General features: G+C 38.1%; 1 protein-coding gene across 1 annotated transcript; it reads right to left on the bottom strand.

The window, feature by feature from the left end:
• Window positions 1–20: 20 nt before the first annotated feature.
• On the bottom strand, window positions 21–19,437 carry DAW1 (dynein assembly factor with WD repeats 1; the record flags this gene model as incomplete). The annotated part of the gene is made up of 13 exons (XM_082287838.1): window positions 21–51; window positions 632–798; window positions 2,740–2,816; window positions 3,857–3,971; window positions 4,342–4,444; window positions 7,564–7,670; window positions 8,378–8,485; window positions 10,279–10,378; window positions 11,980–12,102; window positions 12,777–12,835; window positions 16,064–16,208; window positions 17,879–17,951; window positions 19,398–19,437. The coding sequence occupies 13 exons, from the start codon at window positions 19,435–19,437 to the stop codon at window positions 21–23; spliced, it is 1,248 nt and encodes a 415-aa protein (XP_082143964.1).
• Window positions 19,438–23,284: the final 3,847 nt, after the last annotated feature.

Raw genomic sequence — 23,284 nt, 5'->3', positions numbered from 1 at the left:
GGATCCTTCCTTTTCTTCAGTCAGTGCCAGATTCTACAGGAGTTATCCTTGCTACCTAGTAATAAACACACATGGTGAAGGAATCATTTAGCTGTATCACACAGTCTATCCATTTTTGTTAATACCTACATCAACAATGTACCCAGGAGACACATAAATATTTTTTTCTCCACAACTATCAACAGGCAGCAGGATCTAGGGCAGTATTTTTAGCTGAAATCATCTTGCATCCCCTGACTTCTTGTCTGAAATGAAGGAAACCTGACCAGAGTTCAGTACCAAATACACAAAAGGTGTGCTCCCATTTAAAAACCTTTGCCTTTTGCTCATCCACACCTCCCTCATGGCAATGCATTGTGAGAAAATGGCTTAGTCACTGTTCTGGTGCTGGTATGTGCCCACTGGAGTGATGGGAGGGCATGCCCATGCCTTTGCACAAATTTGTCCATGGCCATATTCTCTAAAACCTCAGTTCGAAAGTGAATTTCTAGATTTTCTTGACTATACTGTAAGTTACTGCTGGTACCTGCATTTGGCATACGGCCCCAGGAAAGTTTTCAGACTTTTTTTTACCATAACAAGATTTCAGATGTGTCTCCAAAAAAAAGAAAAGAAAAATGGAATATACTACTTACCTGTAATGATTGTATCACCTTTGTAGTTGAAAGCACAGGAGAAGATCTCATCAGCATGACCTTCTAATATCTGAAGGCAGCATCCAGTAGCAGCATCCCAGAGTCGAGCTGTTTTATCAGAACTGGCTGTTAGTATGCAATTGCCTTTGGGGTTGAAACACACCTTTAAAAAATACAGAAATAAGTTATGTTACTTAACAAGTCAGTATGCCTAGAGAAAGAAGCATATCAAGTGATTGACAGATGAAAATAGAAAGCAGCAACTCTTGCACAGTTTTTTAGCTGAAATAGGATAGTATTCCACTAGTCATGCTGGCAAACTTCTGTGGCTGAAAACTTCGTGTATTTACAAAGGCCTTATATAACATGACCTTACTAGAGGATCGTATCTTCCAAATATCAAGCCCCAAAATCACAATTGGTAGCAAAAGTAGCAAATTTATTTAAATGTTATTATTATTCCAATGTAAAATTTATATGTATTTTATAGAGTTCTACATTAAATAACATAAATTTCTGTAGTACCGGAATTTGCACTGGAAGCAATTAATTTTATAGTAAGTCTTTATATTTGATAAACATTCACTGCCAAAACTGCATGGATTTCCAGATAATCAGGTACATTTTTCCAGCACCAGAAAATACCAGTTTATTATAGAATGCAAAATTGCTTAATCACTGAGGGCAAAATGTCTTTCACCCAGAAATTCAATTTCCAAGTAATAACCTTCCCAAGTGATCACATCTCCACAGAATACCTGTAGAAATACATGGCCCTTTCCACATGCTCCCAGAGGAGCAGATTCTCTCTTCAGCACAGAAATCATGCTGGCACTAAGGCCCCTGATGGAAGCTGTCTCTAATCCACCCTCTTGGCAGCAGGGGTTCAGACTGTCCTCAGTGTGAAATACTGCAGTGATTTTAGCAACTGAGGAAAGACCAATCCTTCTGAACTTAATATTCTCTCAGCGAAATGATTATAATAGGCAAATCAATAGAATGAAACCATTTAAGTTTTGTTCATTAAGAACCATCCTAGATTCAAAATACTAATATTTCAACTTCAAAATGTATCAAAAAAGCAGCACAGACTTAACACACTAGCTTGGAAGCTAGGGAGAACTACCTATTTGAAAGAATAATGAAAAGCTGCAAGCAACAAATAACAAAGTTTGAAAATATGTACAATGGTGGAAGCAACTAAGTGTATTTGGAACAGAACCTTGGTGTTCAAAATTGAGCCAGGTAAGACTTCCAGCAAAGCACATGAGCACATTCCTCATGACCAAGTGATCCTTGAAACAGGCTGTATACCTCCAAAGCCCTTATGGACTTTTGAAAATAAGACTCCATGTATTTTTCCACAGAAATACAGTTTTTCTGTTCCATTCCATAAACCAGGTGTGCAGAGAAATAAAAAAGAGTAGAGGAGCACATCTGGTAGAAGCAAGGGATAAGGGTGATGGTAAAAGCCTTAGAGGCAACAGCCTTAAAATGTCAACGAGTAAAAACCTCTCAGAATAAAAAAATTCTGTCAGAGAACGTGGGACTACAATGGCAGAATAACACAGGCACAGTTTAGGGCAGGTCAGACAGAAGCTCTATTAACAATGACCACACTGAAAGAACACTCAGAGAGCATCTCCCTTTCTGTTCCCCCTTCTCTACCAAGAGGGTTTGCAGACCCAACTGACAAACTGCTTCAGGAAAAGGAAAGAGCTTAGGCAAACCAGTCATTTCAATGGCAACAAAGCCAGGTGTCCAGCCCTTTGGAGGGATGGACTTAAGTAGCTGCCACTATTCTAAGAAGCCAAATGGTAAATGACATGACAATACAGAGCGGTGGCTCTTGGAACGTAAAGGAGTAGCACACCCAGTATTGTCTTAGCTCAGAAGTGGGGAATTGGTAAACAATTGTTGTCTGATAGCTTTTAAAAGGAATGTTCTCTTAGTAAAGATAACTTCTTAGCCAGACCTATCAATCCTAAATATTAATTATTATACCACCACATTCTTTCACAGTATTCCTGTGTCATGGAATAACTGGTGGATCGGATTTCACACATAGTCAAATAAAAAAAGGTGCAAACCACACACAACTTACCTTTGAAATTTCATCTTCGTGCCCTTCTAGCTTTGCAATGCACTGTTTTGTTTCTGCATTATAGACCCTTGCTGACCCTGTTGCAGTAGGAGCCATATGTGATTGTTATGCTTAAGCATGCATTTCAGTAAGAACATTTCAATAAGGTCAGAAGGAACTCATCCTCAGGTTTAATTTCAAGAGAAATAGAAGGCAATCATCACAGAGTTCCCTCCAAGGGTAAAGTATGCTAACAAGATCTTGTAATCTGCTTGGAAAAGATTGACTTCCTTTCCTGACCAGAAATGGTTTCTCCTGGAAAATATCTAAAATGTGAATACAAAGGTCCACGTAGAACACAGACTACTGAAGCCTGTAATTTCAGAATGCATGTACAATATATTCAGAAAGCTTTCATTATATTTCAGATATTAATTTTAACAATCTATTCCTCATATTTAATAAGGTATTGATTAAATTTCAGGAAACTTTTTACATTGTCTTTTGTCTTAATACAGCAAGTACAGGAAAAGAGACCCAAATAGTCCTCCCCATCCAGCCTGGTATCCCGTTTCTGGAACTGTGTATCTGGAACTAAAATGGTATTGTCATTATGCTGTATAATATAAATAACTGAGCAGGTGGATATAAAAAACTATTTTTTGTGATTCCTAGACAAATAATAAACATGTAAAATTTCTGCATACCAATAAAAAACTAAAATTGCTCCTTTCACTATCTCCTTATTGTGTATTCTCTTGTGCACTAGGAAAGCCTGCTAGCAAATCCACCAGTAAAGTTCCAACTACTTTTTCATTTAAGCCTAAATCTGAGCCACCAAATAAAACCCCTCAAAAGCTATTTACCTACACATTTAAAATGTATTTCCAGCCACAAGTGAAATATTTCCATGCAACTTTGATGTTAAAGCGGAAAGACATGTTGAGTTGATTAGAGTATGAAAAGAACTTTTTCACTGGAGAAAACTTTTCAAGTTTAATGCCCAATTTCTGTAATGCAACGATTGAATTAAGTACTCTTTCATCAAGCTACATTCAAAGCAGAGCCAAAGGGAAAGGACAAAGGTGTTTCATGCTGCAGTTGCAATGCTCCCAGCAGTGCCAGGCCCTTCACTCACCATCAGCAGAGGCAGTTGCAATGCGCTGCCCAGCATAATCAAAGCACACATCCAACACCTCCTTCCTGTGCCCTGCCAGCGTCGCTATGTGTGTCCCAGTCACAGCATTCCACAGCTGCACAGATCAACAGGGGGCATTGGATTGCTTCTTTTGATTAATATACTTTATAGATAGCTAGTTGATTGAAAAAGCAACTTGTAGAGGCCCTTTCTGATATCTGACATGTAATAACATGAAAGCTGAATATAAATCAATAATGAGTCACTCTTTAGTTTAATGAAGTCCTACACATTTTTTAGTTCAGTGAATTGCTTAAACAAGACTTAACTAGACTTCACTGAAATGAGTAAGAATATAGATTTTACATTTAGTTGTAAATTCCCTAATTCATTATATGTACTACTTTAAAATATGCTCCTCAATTTAAAAAAGATACATTTTATATGACAAGTAGCTGTACTCACTACCTACTCAACCAGCTTACCATGCATGTTTTGTCCATTGATCCAGTGACAATGAGAGAACAGTCCCAGTTAAACTGGGCACTGCTAATCTCTCCTCGGTGGCCTATTAAAGTATGTAACAACCTATAAAAAAAGAAATTTAAAATAATAATTTAAATTTATAGTGTGAATTTTTATATACACATATAAATTATAAGTTTAGAAAATGGTATAGTTAAGGTGTCAAGTTTTCACCATTAAAGCAATTAAATGGAGTGCTGCAGATCATTTAGGATTCTAGTGCTACATCAATTCCATTTTCTATCTTTGGCAAAAAGAGGCAGTAAGGAATATAATGGAAAATTCCTCCCTTCTCTTTCAAAAATATTTTAGTGAATGTATTTCCAGTGAAATGTGATGATTTTCAGTAGCAGAGACAGATTCCTTGTATTCACCTACATGCTAAGCATACACAGCAAGTTTTTCCACATTACTCTTCCATTCTCCTACTTCAATGAACTGTAAACAGTACATCTTTAAAACTCTATATAATCTAAACCTTTTATAAAATCCACTGAAGATCAAATGGAAATTAATCAGGTACTTAATGCGAGCATGTTCCCAAATAACAGGCAAATGACAGCCCAACTGAAATATGATTTCTAATCCTCATTAATCCTGAACTTCTTGCTGCACAAGACTGACAATACAAGTCCCATTAAATTCTTCAGCTTTATCTGAATAGAGAGGTTACAATTAGCCAATACTGCTTCCAAGAATTAATGGCCCATAAGGCAACAAAGCCTAAGAAAGATTAATTGAGATATACATGTAGTAAAGGATTAGTAAATTGGGTTATTATCACTATGCTAGCATCACTGCATCATTAATAGAAGCACACTGTAAAAAATAGATAAACTAATGACTGGAAAAACAACTAAAGATCTTAAGTGACTGAAATGTTCTTACTCATTGCACAAGATATATAAGGGTAGCTAAATTGATATATGTGCTAAATGAACAGCAAAGAAAATTTCCTGAGCATTTGAATTTTCTATTTGTTTGTGGTAAGAGAAACTTGATTACATTCATAGCATTTTACATTACTCCTTTTACTGTCTAACACTGTGATGCCTACAATGTTGTAAGTGTGTAGAGTTTTTTACAGTAAAACCAAAAATCAACAAGCAGGTAACAGAAGAAAACTTAACTTTATAAACATATTATTTGGCCATCAAGACTGTTGTTACTATAAATACCTAGTAATACCTAGAAAAAAGTTTTAAACTAAAAGTCTAAAGCTTAAACTTCCAATTTTAAAAAAGGCAGTGTGGGCCTCAAGCTTTGACATAAAAAACTGATCAATAAACAGAATATAAAGCAATGCGGAGAACATCTCACAGAAACCATTATCAGATACACAGAAAGAACACAGAAGAGAGGCTTATGAAGTGCTATTAAAAATTTCCATTTAAGTTATTTATTAAAAACAATCAGCTTTAGTCATGACAGTATTTCCCTAGCCTTCAGTTGCCAAGTGAAATTTGATATCTGGATGCTCTAGTATTTGACCATAATTGCAAATGAGGAACTGCTTCTCTCTCAGCACCCTGGTGTTCAGCAGTCCTGACCACAGGTACAGGTACAGGCTGTTGATTTGCCAAATGCAGCTCTGCAGACTGAACTACAACTGACTGTATCTGCCATGGAAATACAGACCTGTATTACAAAAGCATGTTTCCCCCTCCACCCTTTTTTTTAATCGTAGTATTATATGAAGAAAATCTTGAATCTTGTTCTGATTTCTTGTCCCTTCATCAGCTTCCTTCAGAGTACTGTGCTTCCTTCAGAGTACTGTACTTCAGTACAGCTCAAGGTACCTACCCAAAATAAAACTCAGGAACACATATGCTCACTAGGGTCAGCCAGCAAAATTAGAAGAAACCCGAATTCGGAAAGCTGTACATCTCATTTAATTCACACGGTAAAAACAAGCACACAAAACCTCACCTAGAAAATTTTTGCAAATCTACCTGAACCTGTCTGCAGCAAATTATTATTTGCTCATGTCCTTTCTGACTGCAACTTTTCATTATTCCTAAATGTATTCATGTCCAAGTGGCATCTGAAAGCCAACTGCTGGCCTTGGAACAATTCTATTGCCCACTAGTTACTCACCAGAGCTGCTAGTGTTTAAATGAGAATCTTCTCCTTCATATTCCACTTCCTGGTATTGGCCCTGATGTCAAGCCCACATTGATTTCATTAGAATAAAGAATGTAACTTTAAAATCCCCAGACCTTGATTTCACTGTAGGTTCAGACATTAAGCTGGAAAAAGTTGCTTTCAAACAAAAATACTTGCAAGAACATCAGGCTGAATGAAGTTGAATCCAAAGGTCAATTTGCTGACTGAGTGTTGGTGTTGAATAAGCTCAAAGATCACAGGATCAAGCCTTAAATGACGTACTATGTGTACAGTACTTATAAATCACACAATTAGTCTCATTTTGATATATATTGTCTATTACACCAAGATATTTCTATACACACACATCCCTTTTATTAAATTTCAGAGATATTCCCCTTGCTCTCACAAAAAGAAAAAAGGCATTACCCCTGTAAAAAAAATAGAATGGTTATCTTCATAAATTACTTTGTCAGTAATCAGGGTGATGATTTTATTATTTTACTTACACTGAGCTTCCCATTGAAAAAACAAGTGGATTTGTCAGTATTACACAAGTTCATATTTAGCTTCTACATCATTATTTTTTGGCGTCTTAATCAAGAGATTTTGTTCTCTACAGTTGGAGGAGACACATTTTTAAATTTATACTTACAAAGGATTGTGAGAAGGAAAAATACACCATAACCAGACTAATTTTCTATAACATAACATATACTTTCTTTCTACTTAAACAGCCTAGAAATTGTAGACACTTTGCAAGTCATGAGTTTCCATGTTGATAAAATATTTTCCTGTTTGGAGAATTCACCAGGAACAAGCACAGGATCTGTCCATTCTTTCTGCCTCTTTAGTGCTCATAAGATAGATACTTAAAACAAAGAACACATAAAAAAGCATTTCATGAGCAGCATTCCTTTTCAAAAGAACTAACAGAACAGGAGCGACCAATTACAAGATGAAGGAACATATACTCTAAATGAAATACAAGCTCTGTAATGTGTAGCTCAACATTTTCTATTTAATTTGTCCTGAAATCATGCAAAGTAAAATTATATTTATTAGTGCTTTAGTACCTGCCAGTGCCAACATCCCATACTGCTACTGTATGGTCAAAGGAGCCAGTGATGATCCTGTCTCCAGTGGTATTGAAAGACAGAGCAATAATTTCTGCTGAGTGTCCCTGAGAATTTTTAGAAAGGAGTATGAGAATATGAATTATGACTTTTCCATTAATAAAGTTTAATATGCAGTCTTTTTTCAGCAGTATAATCCTTCCATAACTCATCACTATTTTATTTATTGTCTTGTCCAGCACATCACAATTTTGACAGAAAGATCTACCTGACTGTGGCATAGTCAATATCCCAACAACTGCAAAAATTCCGGCACACCACTTAAGCAGGAAGCTTATTCACTACATATTAGTTAGGATTTATGTGAGACAAATGCACTGAAACAGCAGAGGCCAGTCTGACCCTGGGGAATGCCAGCAAGCCATGCAGAGCAAAGAGAGATGACAATCTAGAGATTACTGGATGTCTGTCCTCTGCTCATGTTTACAGGAAGAAGAACCATACAGAGGAGGTCACAACTGACAGTAGAGCAGCAGGTTTTAACAAGTGATGGAAGGCATTCTAATCTATAGCAGTAATGTCACTGCAATGAGAAAATCTGTCTTTTGATAAATAGGACTCATAAAATACCACAGGTTTCTCATTCCCTTCAAGTTTTCTTACTCTGTTTTGTAACTGCAGTCACTATGGGACCACCCGGTAAAAGAAACTGCAAGGTTTGCAAACAGTTGTAATGGTTACAGTGCTATTTATCCCAGCTGGAAAACTAAGATAGCAAGGAACACCTTTAAAAACATGAGGACTGCAAACATACACTTAAAGTGGCTACTTCTTCTCCTTTCTCTAGATCCCATAATTTAGCAGTGGTATCCATGCTTCCAGTTGCCAACAGTGTGCTTTGAGGATTAAATGATAAACATACCTGTAGCAAGAAATATTGGATAGAGAAAGTTTAAAGGAGTCAGTTTATATATATGTTCTAAAAAAACAAAACAAGGGTCAGGATTAATATTTTTAAATAAGGCAAAGGTCTGATAATATTTTATGGCGTACAGAAAACTTGCAGAGTTCTTCCAACAGCTCACTAGAACAGCAACAAATCCTTACCACATAACTCTGGATAAGTACTCATCTCAAGTGGACTCTTTGCCAGCATATGCTTTGTTTTCTTTATTTCAAAATTCTCTTTGAAATCCTCCAATTACTCTTCAGTCTGACAGTCCTCCCTAGCACTATCATTTGGTAGGTTTCCTCTCTTACTTGATGAGATTGGGTAAACATCATCCGAACAGTTCTGTGTACCCACAAACACACTCTGTGCACTCTCACCTTATCAGGTGTCATTATCTGTGTCATTTGCCAAGAGCACCGCCACAACATTGTGTTTAAGAAAAAGCAAGAACAAAAGCTCAACGACTGCTTTAATTCATTTTTCACATTAAAAAATCATGTAGTCATCCTCCCATTCTCTGTAATTATTCAGTATGATTGCTCTGCAAATAAAGAATAGGAGGTGCCATAAAAAAAGGAAAACAGAAGGTCAGTGTTTTCATACTGATGAACTATGGGCACGTCCTTGCCAGCAGTGTATCAGATGCAATAATGGCCTTTCAGAAACAGCTCTGATTCAGAGAAACACATCCTTTTCTGATGGCAATTATCTTCTACTAATTACTTGCTAGCACAACTCATAATACTCTGGGTCTAATCTAACCCCTACAGAAGTCAGAAAAAATTGAGAGGCCTTTAAACTTTTACCTGACTGATTTGTGGAAGCAAAATCACTGCAGCCTTTCTCAATAAGCAAACACGTTGTCCATTGTAAGGGGTAACTCTTTCAGATCATCCAGAGAATCAAAAATGCACTGAAACAAACCCCAGTTCCAATATGCTAAACCACCAAATTTTCCTGCTCTAGTTAAGGCCTCTCAATCTACAAGTAAATTCCCATTTTTTTTTTCAGAAATGATTTTCAGCAATAGTTTACTGAACATTGATTGTATAGCTATTAAAAAAAAAATCCCAAAAAACCCACTCATCATTGAAATTCAGAGTTTTAGTGCCTTTGCCTCAATCTTTTAAATTGAAATTTGTGCATCAAGGTACTTGCTGTCGCTGATAGGAGTCCTAGTGCATTGGAGAGGAAACCAAGCATTTTTAAGCTTAAACTGTTTTAATTTCATAGATCTGTGACATTTCAGCATCCCACATATTCCCAGTTAACACACTTTGCATTTCAGAAATCCGTTCTTCTACAGCTCCAATCGGTTCTGTACATGAAATACAGATCTCTGTGTGAAAGACAACCACACAAGTAATGATATTCTTGTGTATTGAGTTCTGCAAATATGAGAGGCAATGCAAGATAGCTAGAAAAACGTGATATGTAATCAGGCCAAAAGTATGTACAATAAACTGAAAATTCCAATTGCTATAGTATTTTTCAATATTTTAACATTTAGCAAACAAGGGGAATTGGAACAAAATGAAAATAAAAATATAATTTCAAACTGTGTATGAGGGTTTATTCTGTCTCAAGAACTGTCAGACTATCTTCCCTTGCAGTGCAGAAATGTTAACAAGATCTGGATGTATGAACAGATGTACCACAATAACCGTGCTTTACAGTGGGAGCTCACAGGGAGTTCAAACTCACAGTCATCAACGATGGTGTGAGGAAACATAAAGGAATAAGAAGCATCCATAACTACTCACTATTTCTGCACTATGTCCTCTGAAGGTATGATAACATTCTCCTGTTTCTGTACTCCACAGTTTGCAGGTTTTATCAAAAGATCCAGTGGCAATTTTGTCACTAAATAGAAAAAAAAAAAAATCCTATCATTTTTCTTTAGAAAAACCCTCTGACTCCAGAGACAGCAGAATCCACAGAAACAACACCCAGCCTTAGAAGCTCCCATGCACTTCGGTGCTTGCTGCCACACTACGAGATCCTGCAGCAAGATTTCACAAACACAGGTTACAGCAAGGCAAAAAATTAGCAGACACAATGCGCTTCTAAGAGAAGCTACTGTGCCTATCTGTTAGCACAGGAGTGTTCATAACTGATGACTGACCTGCTTTAGGGATGATGATGTGCTGCACTTACAGATGTATTAAGAAGTTATATCATTTCATCAGATAACATCTGTTTGTCAACAATTATAAATGCAGTTCACCCAAATTTCAAAAGTTGAACTCTACTTCCCCTGAAGTCAGTGGAAGTGTTGTGACCATCTGCAGTTAGAGCAAGACTAAAGTGAAGTATCCAGAAAATATACCAAGGGGCACTGTATTGAAACCTAAAGATAGCAGAAAAAAGTTCTTTTTTTATCAAACTTTTAATGTTAAAGTAGTTCAAGGTTCTCATCAGGTTTTGTCTTGCTGTATGTTGCTTCTCCACTTCTTTGTTACAGTCTAGTTATTGATCTTTGCACAGATTTTTGTCATTAGTTTCACCAAGCTATATAAATGAACTTCATTAGATGTTTTTTCTGAAGTAAAGACTAATATCAGAACATAAGACACTGACACAGCAGGGTCTAAGTTTTCCTTTTCATATAGAAGAAAGAGATGAAATTTCAAATAGTGCAAGAACAAATCTTTTAACATTTATTTCCTGATGTTAATTGTGTATTGTTCAACTGATTAATAGGACACCTGACAGTAATGTGATTCAATGGAAAAACAGGAATTAGTTTATCTTACTTTACAGAAAAAAAAATGGTTTTTTCACACATGACAGCTTCCTCAGGAAGCAAATGAAAATGAAACTACAGTAGCTCACATGTAATTCCCTTCACCTAACAGGTGGCAATTCCAACTTAGAGCAGTTACTGCAGAAAACAAAAGGTGCAAAAATTAATATCTGACGTTCACACAGCAGCACCTTGTGGATTTTACAAAAATTACTCAAAAGCTGTGACATTTCTATACCATGTCCTAAATAATACTGAATGTGTAATGAAAAATGGAGAAATCCGCTTCTTTCTCCTTAACTGAAGCAACACAGATTGCCATAAATACTTATGTTACACATCACATACAACTACATGGAGGCAGAAGAGAATGATTAACATTCAGAACACAATCTGGTCATGTAGATATTACTGAAATAAACTGTGTTTCAACATATTCAACTGACTCATTTGTATTTTTTTCAAGACTGAATACCTAATTAAATTTGTGGTTAGAATTTCTAAGTTTTATTTTAAAAAATGATAGCAGAAACCATGTTTGAATGGATCTCTCTTATTTCAAATGATGACAGTGTCATCCCACAGTGATTAGCTATAGCTGAACTCTACAAATTCAGAAGTTGAACTCTTTCAATTTGAAATAGTCTATTCTATGTCAGAGTATTTGCAAAATAACATTATTAGCAATTACGAAGAATTTCAGAGGAAATTTATTTACCCATAGGGGTTGTTGAAAGCTATTGCATAGACAACATTTCTGTGTCCCTCCAGTGACCGTAGCTCTTCTCCCGACACTGTATCCCATAGTTTGCAGGTTCTATCATAGCTTCCAGTGATAAAGCTAAAGCAAAGATAAATTAATTTCTGAATACAGCAAATATCTTACCGGTCCCAATGCACAGCCAAATGATTTATTTCCACAGATTTCAGTTAGCATTGTCTCAAACCCTAAACCTCCTCTTTCTTTCAAAAATACAGATTAATGAATATAGAGGTTCCTTTTCTTCTTTCTTTTTAACATATTATTCATAAAAACATATTTTTTCTAATCTTTAATGTATTTCAACTAGAAAGCATGCAGCTGCTTTCAAGACATGAAGGAAAAAATGGTAAGACATATGTCCACAGTGAAATCAATTAACATGAAAGCCACACTTTCACTACAATGAAACTCCCAAATGAGTTTGTCAAAGCCTCATTTAGCTTTTACCAATATTTAGCTTATTGCCATAAAGGTGCTTCTTTCTGTAATATGGTAATTGTCAACAGACTATGGCTGTGGAAGAAAAAAATTAGATAAATTGAATCTCACCTGCTACTTTTTTGCATCTCCCATTGGTTTTTCCCACAGAGGCCTGAAATATAATCCCCAATTACGCCTGAAGCTGCTTAGAAGCAGCAGAGCTGAATTCTTTTTGCAGCAAAGATAAGAGCACTGAAGTTTCCATACCATTTAATTTACAAGTACAAAACTTCAATTAATGATTATGTGCTTTGACTTTGAAAGCAACTTACCGGGAACCAGATTTGTTAAATGCTACATTAGTCAGAGGCAGTATGTGTGTTCTAAGCACCTGAAATAGAAGGGAGGGCAGTGAGAGCAAAAACATTTGATGCTAACAAAATAAACCAAATTGCTCAAAATATTCAACAAATTAATTTTTTCTCCTCCTCCTGTAAGAGGAGAAGAAATCCCACATTAATCATCAGGTTATCACAGAAGATGTTATATAGTATTGATTTCAATTTTATACTTTACATTAATGAACTCTTTTTCCCCATATTTGTTTTTTCTTCACCTTCTCCAAGACCAGCAAAGTAACCCTAGACCAGAGCTGAATGAGCAAAACAAATGAGGAGACCACACCTGCTGAGATCACTGATGAAAGAAATCCCAACTCATATTAAGCCTTATCCAGTGAACGAAGAAATCCAGTTAAATTGAGTATTTGAGACTGTTAGGGTATGGGATGCTTCCAGCTGGCATGTGACTTTGTTATACAAAACAAGAAGAAGAGATACAAGCTTCAGCTCTGTCCTATGAGGTCATGACAATGTGTTGAAAACCATAACAAAGATACTCAGCAAGACAAAATTCCAAGAAGGAATTCCAAATTTAATGTCTGCACATATTGTGTAGGTTATGGAGGGCACTGTTTTCTAACATTGTTTCTAAGGTCATAAATCAGACATAATATAGGATGTGAATGAACCCATAGCCATAATAATACATACTAATGTTTATTAAACAGAGGTGAAAATAGATTCAGGTACTGCCAGTGGAATCACCATGCCATGACAGTTTAAAAAGGAGACCAAAAACATATAATCTGGTTAGTGTTTGAATAAACTCTCTGCTATAAAACATGGTTTGCACTTGAACAATTTGCACCTATTACAAGCTGTCCTCTCCTCAAGTCTAAAGCATAATAAAATCATGAACTGGGAAATCTCAGCAATTGCTGACAGTGAAGTAAAGGGATGTTAAAAATACCCCAGTGGTTCACTAGGTCTTTTCTGTAGTGTAAGAATGAAGAAGAAACTACTTATGAACAATGAGATTTAATCACTGACATATTACCAGAGCTTCAACTCCTTTTTCTTATCTCAAGTTTTCCCAGCTGCCTGTCTCTAAAAGGAAAATGAGAGAGGCTCATAGATCCTCCACTGAGAAGAGAAGGGACTCATCAAAATGGAAGTAACAATTGTCAAGTGAAGGACTGAGAGAGAGAAAGAGAAAATGTATTTTATGTTACAGAAACAATTTCTGTTCTCTAGAGAAAGCAACACAAGTTGTACTTTTAGCTACCTAAGTGGGAATGAGCAATCAAGATGTGGAAATGACAAAAATATTGTGTTTTTTAAAAAGAGCCACAATATCTATCTGCACATGAGAATCAATAATTATGGAAATTTATGGAAATCTGACCCATAAGATTTTTAGGATTACATGCAGGCAGCTCTGAACAACTCAAAGGTATTTTGAAATTATGAAAAAAGGGAGGAATACGAGATGGGTTTTTGTGTAATTCCAGATTATGAGACTAATTCTGTTCTTCCAATGCCCAATGCTGCAGTTGCTTCATCCATAGAACTCTGAGCCAGCAAGAATTGCTGCCGCAAATGATACAATAATCAAACCCTAAGGCAATATTAGAAAAAATATACCTCAGTTCTGCAAAATCTGCTACAGCTGTACCTAAAATAAAAATCTGCAAATCACTACAGCATCCCATGCCATGTAATAGTTTAAAACCTGAGAAATTGCTATAAAAGCTTGTTTCTCTGCAGGGTGCCTAACATACCACCATCACCCCAGTTACTGGAAACTACAAAAAGATGAGTTTATACACTTGTTTCAGATTATACTCCAGTGCAACAGGAAAAAAACCATTGATTTCCAAACAATGCACACATGGAACTTTTTTTTTCAGGGAAAAGGAAAAAAAAAATCTCACTCCCACCCATCTCTTGTATTTTATTAGTATCTCAGAAGGACCTGGTACTCATGTTTCATTTAGAAGCCTTAAATGAAACTGAAACATCAAACAAGTTCTTTTCACACCCTTCTAACCACTCTTGAGTGAAGGAAATAAGCCAGCACTGATTGCATTTGCCTGCCTCTATTATTTCCAAATACAGAAGCTCAAACACAGCACTACAAACTACAAACCCAACAATGAACAAATACATTATTTACACTCAAGTTTGAACAAGAATTTGAAGATCTGTCAATCTCTGTGAACAAACAATTTTAAAAGCTTTTGAAGAGCAAGGCATTATCTCAGTTGAAAGCATAACTCAGAAGAGAAACTTTTTCAATTTAAGATGCCTTATTACATAGCTCTGGTTTCAAGGTTAAATACATATATCTTTGCAGAATTCACCCAGATGAGTATTGTTGGTCATAAGAACCAAAGTTATACCTAGCAACGTGTAAGGGTTTTTAGCTGAACAAACCAACCGAAAACAACTTCTTTTTCACTCTTAATTTAAGGCAACAGTAAACACCACAGCACTGACCAACATTCTTTAACAGCTACACATTGCCATCTGCTGACCAAATAAAGATACAACATTTAACTATGTCAGATTGCAGCTAGCACACTCTGGAAGAAAGTTTCATTTCCACAATTAAATACAATTAAACCTTTTCTCTTCTGACAGACTGAATCCTGGATTTGGAGCTCTGAAAGCTCTCTCTGAGCATTGTTCTTAAAAATCCTATTTTTTGGAAATAATATTTCAAGTGCTGTCTGTAAGTTTAAGATCAATCTATCAATATTCAAAGATAATAGTAATGACAGAAAGTAATGAAAACCAGGATTAGGAATGACAACTGCATGTAGCATAAAACCCCATAAAATAATAGCATAAATCCCATAATCTTCACAAGATGAAGAAGAAGTAGACAATGGTATGAAAATCTTTTGGTCCTTTCCCAACAGCTAATTTAATTGGGGTCTATTTACAGGTTTTGTTTTAATATAACTATGGGTGTTGCTGGCCCACAAATAAAAGATTGATTTTTCTCCACCCAAAACACACCCTAGTGCATAAGCCTGTGTAAACAATGTCTAGGGACAGTTATACTTCAGCCTTTCAGGGGGAATTCCAGGCAGAAACAACTAAGCCAGACTCAGTTGCTCTGGAAGTGCCGATGGGATTGAGAAGTGCCAAGAAATCAGTCATAGAGTCCCAATTTTGCCCTCAGGCACAATACACAGCAGTAAAAACATACTCACAGTACCACAGCTTAAACCCCCCAAAATGCCCTAAATTACTTGAAAGATGCCTCTGACCTTAAAAAGAGAGAATTTGTGATTCTGTTTTTCCCCTAGCTTGTCCTGCAATCTTTGTACTAGATGTACGACATGTTCCAAGCAGGAAGCTGTGATGAGAGGTTCTCCTTTCTGAATTTCTTCTACTAAGGCTGGGACATCTGTGCTAATTATAAAAAAAGAATGAAAACAAATTCAAAAAATAGCCCCAAATACAAACCCACCACATTCCACCCTCTGGAAATAATTATGAATACAAACCCAAGAATATTATTTACTTGCAGAGAAACTGAAGTAAGCAATTAAATGTTATGCATTTATCTCATTCTGTATAGGCCTAAAGAAATATGGATAAATCTTTCTGGGTTTTTATACTTCCTTTCCTCTCTTACTGAAGTTGTACAGAAACTTCAACTTTTAAAAATTGTACCTTGGCAAGAAATTCATCTTTTCAAATGATTTCCACAGAGGATCAGACATGGGAGATGTGTGTCCCAAACTGTAAGTTTAAATATCTGAATTAAACTGGAATTTCATAAATTCCAAACAAATTGCCCATGAAGTAGTAACAAGATAAATTATATATGCAAATTTAAATTAAATTTATCTCAGTCTGTTGTTTCAGAAATCTATGGCTGTTTCTACAACTCCTGGTTGTAACAGTAACTACCACAACCTGGTCCAGACAACTGATGCCCCCGGACCCCCAGGGAGTGGGTCATAGCTGGTCTGTGGAACTGTATCATCTTTCCATGGCATTGATGCCTTAGGTTTTAACTTCTATATTTTTCAAATTCTGTACTGCTTAGTGTGTAACTCTGAAGTTTCTTGTAGCCTGTTAATTTCTGCTCTCATGGTAGGTAGACATAACAAAACCTCTCCAGGCCTGCTCTTCAAGGACACCCAGACCGTCCTAAGCCCAGAAAGTATAAACCAAAAGGCCTCTAAAGGGGAGCAAGCGGAGGGGAAATTACATCATTAAACTGAATCTTTAATTGGAGAATTAACCCTGATATGCAAATGAACCAAACCTATAAAAGTGTGAAGAACTTGTGACCTGTCGTCCATCTTGGGGTCCATCTTGGCAATAGCCTCTGGCTCCCCAGGGGGTACCTTTGAAGGCCTTTCAAAGAAATACCTGTTTTTATTCCTTTACTCCTGTCTAGTCTCTGTTTCTAGGAGGCCTCTTAAGGCATCAGCATCAGATAACTACTAATTTCTGGCCTTCTGTGAGAAACTCAGCAGTCAAATCACCAATACACTCTTAAAATCAGTTTAGCAAGAAAGCATTTCTTCTAGTATGGGAATTATTCAAGTCTAGAGGGGATTTTCTCCATCAGTCTTCTAAATGAGAGCCACTGCATCCCGTAAATTAGTGTCCTCTCAGTGTTTATACTCTTGTTCAGTAACACCAGAAACTTATTTATTTCACAGAGACTTGATACATTTTATCCACAGCACTATACTGGATGGTTCCAGGTAGACAAAAATTATTAAATTTTAAATTGGGATTTTTCATCTGGCATATGCATCTTACACTGTCCACTGACTTTGGCTTACAGGCAAGGCCTATTCCATATCAATGTTGATATTAAGACAATCATATTACTTCATATCTTTCTGTGTATGAAACTCCACTAATTTCGGCAACTTTATTAAATGGTGGCACTTTTGTTATTTTTCTGAAGCTCTTCCTACCAGAGCTGGCTGAGTAGAGCAGGTAGGCTCTACATAACAACTGACCTCAATTATATCTAAAACAGTCAAATAGAGTCGTACATGAACATGCTATAAAAAGGTAGAGAGTGCTGTTATCTGAAATAATATCATACTTACTCAGGTTTAAGATCAAGTAGATCTATTGATCTGGTCTTTGACTCACCACCTTCTACATATTCCAAAATAATTCCTTTAAAAACAAACAATAAACAGGTCATAATTAGACCTCTGCAATTTTATAACATGCACTGTAGACAGCACCACTTCCACTTTTATAGCTCCACTGACTTCAGGAGACCTGTTTCCAGTTCTTGAAGCTGGAAGGAGGTTGGCTGTTCTCACTGTAAGTAAGCATAGTGATGAACAACTCTGATGTACTTATATGAAAAAATATATTAAACAACATTATTTCTGAGCTGATTGCTATTCTGGAAATAAACAAGCACTTTTTTCCAACAACTTTTTGCATCATTTCATCACCATTAATTTCAAAGAAGCTGTTGAAGATACTTCCTGTAGTTTGGTGTTCCAAGAAGCCTGGAAAACACATTTTACAAAACCCGATACATTGTTTGCAAAAGCTTGAGTGCAGTAATGCATCAAAAATCCTAACGCACTTTACACTTCCAGGTTTGCTGCAGAACCTCTGCAACTTTCACTGAGCTGGAGTATTAAAATGTTTAACCACATGGCTTCCTGTTTTGAAACTACTGATAAAGGGCTCAGCTGCTCCTTGATTTTCTGTGGCAAAAGATAATTTAGATTAACTTCTGTGTCATTCTGCATTTTACGAAGTTCATAGGAAAAGTATTTATTTTGAAAGGAAGATCTGTTTTTCCAATACACTTCCTGAGCTGCACATCTCCAGCTTGTTTCACTTCTGAAATGTCATTGAGTCACCTGAGTACAGGATAAACCATGACAGTCTGGCAGCACTGCTTTTCAAAGCATGGCTCTGCCCCGACACCACGTTGTCAACCAGACCCTGGCACAGAATGCCACGCCCAGTCCTTCCTTAAACACCTCCAGGGACGGTGGTTCCACCACCTCCCTGGGCAGCCCTTTCCAATGTCTGATCACCGCTTCTGTGAAGAATTTCTTCCTAATATCCAATCTAAACCTCCCCTGGCACAGCTAAAGACTATGTCCTCTCATCCACTCACTGCTTGCATGGGAGAAGAGACCGACCCTCACCTGGCTCCAACCTCCTTTCAGGTAGCTGTAGAGAGTGGCAACTTTTTTTACTAAACAGCCATTTTAAAACACATTTTTTTGGTGTCAACTACGGTTGTTGTTGACTTTTAAACTCCTTACTGTGATGTAAGACTGCGTTGACTTTGCAGTAAGTCCCACATTACAGCCCCGATGGGCGTTGAGCTGCTTCCAGCTGCAGCCTCTTACCCAGGCACCGGGACAAAACAGCGGCACCTCCACTCCAGCCGGCTACAGGTGCGCGATGGACCCGCCCGGCCGTGCCCAGCCCCTGCCGGCGTGAGGGCACCCACCATGACGGGCGGTTCTCGCACTCCCCGCGCCGTCCCGCAGGGCCCCCGCCGCACGCCCCACACCCACAGGCCCCCCGCCCCGGCACAGCCGGCCCCAGCGCCGGGAGCCCCCCGGCCGCCCCGCTCCGCACCCGGCGGGAAGTAGCGCAGCAGGAGCCGCCTCAGCCCCATCGCCGCCGCTCGGCCCCGCGCGTCCGCGCGCGGCCATGGCAACGGCCCGGCCGCGCATGCTCAGTTCCGGCCGCGGGGCTGAGGGCGCCGGGCCCGCCATGGCGGTGAGCTAGGAGCTTCCCCGTGGCTGTGCAGCCGAGCTATCCCCGGGGTCACTGTTACCGCCCCTGTGCTGGCACTACATCGTCCGTACAAAGCTGCGAGGACTTCTGGATTGCGCCACAGAAGGAAAAGAAGCGGATCGAGAAAGGAGTGCACTAAAAAAGTATATATAAAATTTGGAGTGCTGAAGAGCCACACGGCATAGCAAATGTATGAAAGCTATATGGAAAGTGGATAGTTAAGGAAAGAGGGCAAAGATAATTAAATTTAAAAGAAAAAAAAAATCAGTTTAATTTTTTTAAAGAGATACTCAGGCCTGAAACATGTATGAAAATACGGTTTAGAATCACAGAATCTAGGCTGGCAAAGGCCTTATGCTGGAGACCAGCCATTAACTCAGCACCACCCTGTTCACCACTAAACCATGTCCCCAAGGCCCACACGCCTTTATAACACTATCAGGAATGGTGATTCTACCAATTCCCTGAGCAGTTCTTAACATCCAATCGAAACCTCCCCTGGCACAGCTTGAGACCATTTCCTCTTTTCCTGTCACTTATTACCCGGGAGAAGAGACGGACCCCCACCTTGCTACACCCTCCTTTCAGGGAGCTGTGGAAGTGATAAGGTTCCCCCCGTCTCCTTTTCCGCAAACTAAACACCCCCACCTCCCTCAACTGTTCCTCACAGACTTGTCCTCCAGATCCTGCACCAGTTTCACTGCCTTTCTTTGGATGTGCATTTCATCAAAAAGAGGGAAAAAAAAGTAATTGAAAAGAGATAACCAACATCGGATCACTGAAAGAGAATGCATTAATAGCACTAAAAATTTCAGTGAAGCTTTATGCTGAAATGGCTGTAGAGCATCAATAGGGGGAAGCTATAAACACATTTTCATTTGGCCGATCTCATAGCCCACATTGTTGACAATGGATCAATATAAGACATTCCCACTCAATGTTTAACAATACGTGACTTTTCCAAAAACACCCATATAGCTCCCGACAGCTTCACTTTGAAGACAGTCCTTTGGTTTTTTTGAAAGCCAGGAAATAAAATACAATGGCCAGTTCCAGACTTACTTGAGGACACGGCTGAGGGACAAAGTGTCTCTGAGTTTTTCATTCCCATTTGTTTGTTTTAAGTCTTTTGTCTTGTTTGTATGTGGAAAGTCTTGAGGCAGATAAGAAATATTTTGATCGAAAACAATCCGAACAGCTTTCCAACTGAATTGACTTACTTGGACCAACCCTATTCAAAAATAACTTTTTGAACAACCCCAAATCTTGGTGGTCTCCAGTTTCTTAACAACTTTTTGTATTTGTTTATCATAATATGTATCCACCCAGATGATAAATTCAGAATATAAATATTTTTCTGTTCTTTTAACTTAAATGACATGAACAAACAACCATGGCATGGATATTGCTTCCTACCTCGAAACTTAATTTGTTTGTCATAAACACAGATTCATGCAGCCTTTCTGGTACCTTCAGTATTACTTAACACCAACTGGAAGTACTGCATTTAACTGTTTTAGTCACATTTAAACAAAACAATCAAAACAGGGGAAAGGGAAGTGGAAGGACTGCAAAGCTCCATGATGTCGGTACCTGTTGTTCAGCACATTTTCCCCTCACTTTTTGCTCCAAATCTTCATCTGAACACGGACACCTCACAATTTGTCATTACCTGGGATTAACATGCAGTAATGACAGTGGAAGATGATAAATCAAATAGGCCTCAGCTCTCCCCTTTCCTTGCTTCTGTAAGCATAAGATTAGCGAGCAATGGAGTCATGGCAGAAGTCAATCCCTCTAAACCCTGTGCCTGCTCTCCACGCCAACCCAGAGAGGCACTGGTGTGATGGTCTTGTTTGCTCCATTCCTATGCAGTCACTAGAAAAAATTTCTGACCCTGAGTGGGGACAAGGAGCTAACGCTGTGTTGAGACAAAGCTTTTCCCACAGTGCTGCCCAGGACAGGCCTGGGTGCAAAAAACATATACAGTGACAAACAGTATGTCCTTCTGATGAAACAGAACCAGAGCTGTAGCACAGGTAGGATTACCTGAGAACGCTTTAGGCAGAAAAGGGGAAAACTGTGGTGAGGGAGTGAATGGAGGGACTTGCTATTCCATTGCCACTTGAAGACTAGTTAAGAGGGATTCTGACAATACAGCAGACTGAGCTCCTGTCCATACCATTAAACCTTAACTGTTAAGAAGAAATGCAGCTTTTCTTCAAGTTCATGAAAAGGAACAACTAATGTATACTTTTAGAAGGAAAATTTTCAGACTGCTTGGGCAAAATTGTTGCCCTGATATTTTTTTAGTGTCTAAAGAGTGCACACAGCCTATGAGTCATGAAAGGCTAGCTTCAAAGAACGCACACTGTAGGGAGTTCAAAAATATCTACACTGGAAAGAAAAATTAAATGCTGAGACATCCAAGATGAGATAATCAGCTTTTATATACAGGGATCAAAACTATTGATGATATCAGCCTGGAAAGATAATTCAGATATCAGTTGCTCCCTGTGCATTTTTGCTTATGTGAGCAGCTTCCAGGAGTGGCAGAAAGTGATGATACTATAAAACTCATCTGTCTATATTCAGAAGGCTTTGAAAGGCTGCAATGTACATTTATCTACAGTGCTGAAGGGAATTCTTGTCAGACAATGCAAAGCAAAATCAGTCCAGTTACAATGAAGAACTTCCTTTGGAGAACCTTGGGTTCTTCCTGCCAACGCAGGTTCTGAAAAACCCTCTCTTGAGCCAAGGTACCATCCAAAGGATAAGAACAAGCAACTGTTTCTGACTCAAACATGCTTGCAGAGAAGAGTGGGGTTTAAGCTTCCTGGTTTAAAGTTGTATCATGACCCACTTGTTCTGAAGTAGGTCAGCCTGTGGTATGCTGAACTCAATCAGAAAGGCCAGCCCAAGAGCAGTCTGAGTTGAGGGAAAGATGTAGAAAGCCACTTCCTATTTCTGTTATGCCAGTAGTGGGTGCAGTGAATTTTTACTAAGGGGAGTTTTTGTGTCCTGTCCTTTCTCATAATTGTCAGGTCTGTAGAATGCAGAAGAACAGTTCTCTGATAGTTCCTTGTTTCTGCTTGGTGAATTAAATGGGTTTTCATGATTTTTTCTGCAAGGTTGTTTTATTCTGGCATATTCTGCTTCCTCTTGCCCAAACAGACTCAGTGTATGCATACACTTCTGAGTGCATTGCTAGAGCTCTTTCTCACTTCTGCTCTGTTATTTCCAATGCTAATCATGACACCACAGCCATGAAAAATGTTAACGCTATTACTTTTTTAAGGGACATGATCTCCTGGGAGTTTGCCCTTTGCTAGGTAAGAGCTATTCTAGGAGAAAGACGTGACAGTGCGTTGTAGAACAAAATGCTCTCTTTCCCAAAGATTGTTTTTCCTCTTTGCATGACTGTTTGCATTAAGTTAAAAATCTAAAATTAAAAAAAAGTTACTGGTTGGAATTTTCCAGGAAAGTGTGTCACCCACAAATTTCTGTTCACACGAATACTTGTGTGTGCTGTTCAGCTACAGTGAGATAATAACAAGTAGCAGAAAGGAACAGTAGTTCTCTTCCTTGCTCTTCTCTTCCATTTTCCATCTCTGACAAACTGCTTGCATATCCCACGCAGTCAGGGAATTCCATACGTTCTTACTTGCTTCAGTCAAATTTTCACTTAGCTGAAACAAATTTTTCCTTGCTGTCCACTTCTTATG

This window comes from Coloeus monedula (assembly GCF_965178545.1).
Source record: "Coloeus monedula genome assembly, chromosome: 10".
In the NCBI taxonomy this organism is placed as follows: Eukaryota; Metazoa; Chordata; class Aves; order Passeriformes; family Corvidae; genus Coloeus; species Coloeus monedula.
The sequence above is the reverse complement of the archived record's forward strand: the minus strand, read 5'-3'. Positions and strand labels throughout refer to the sequence as shown.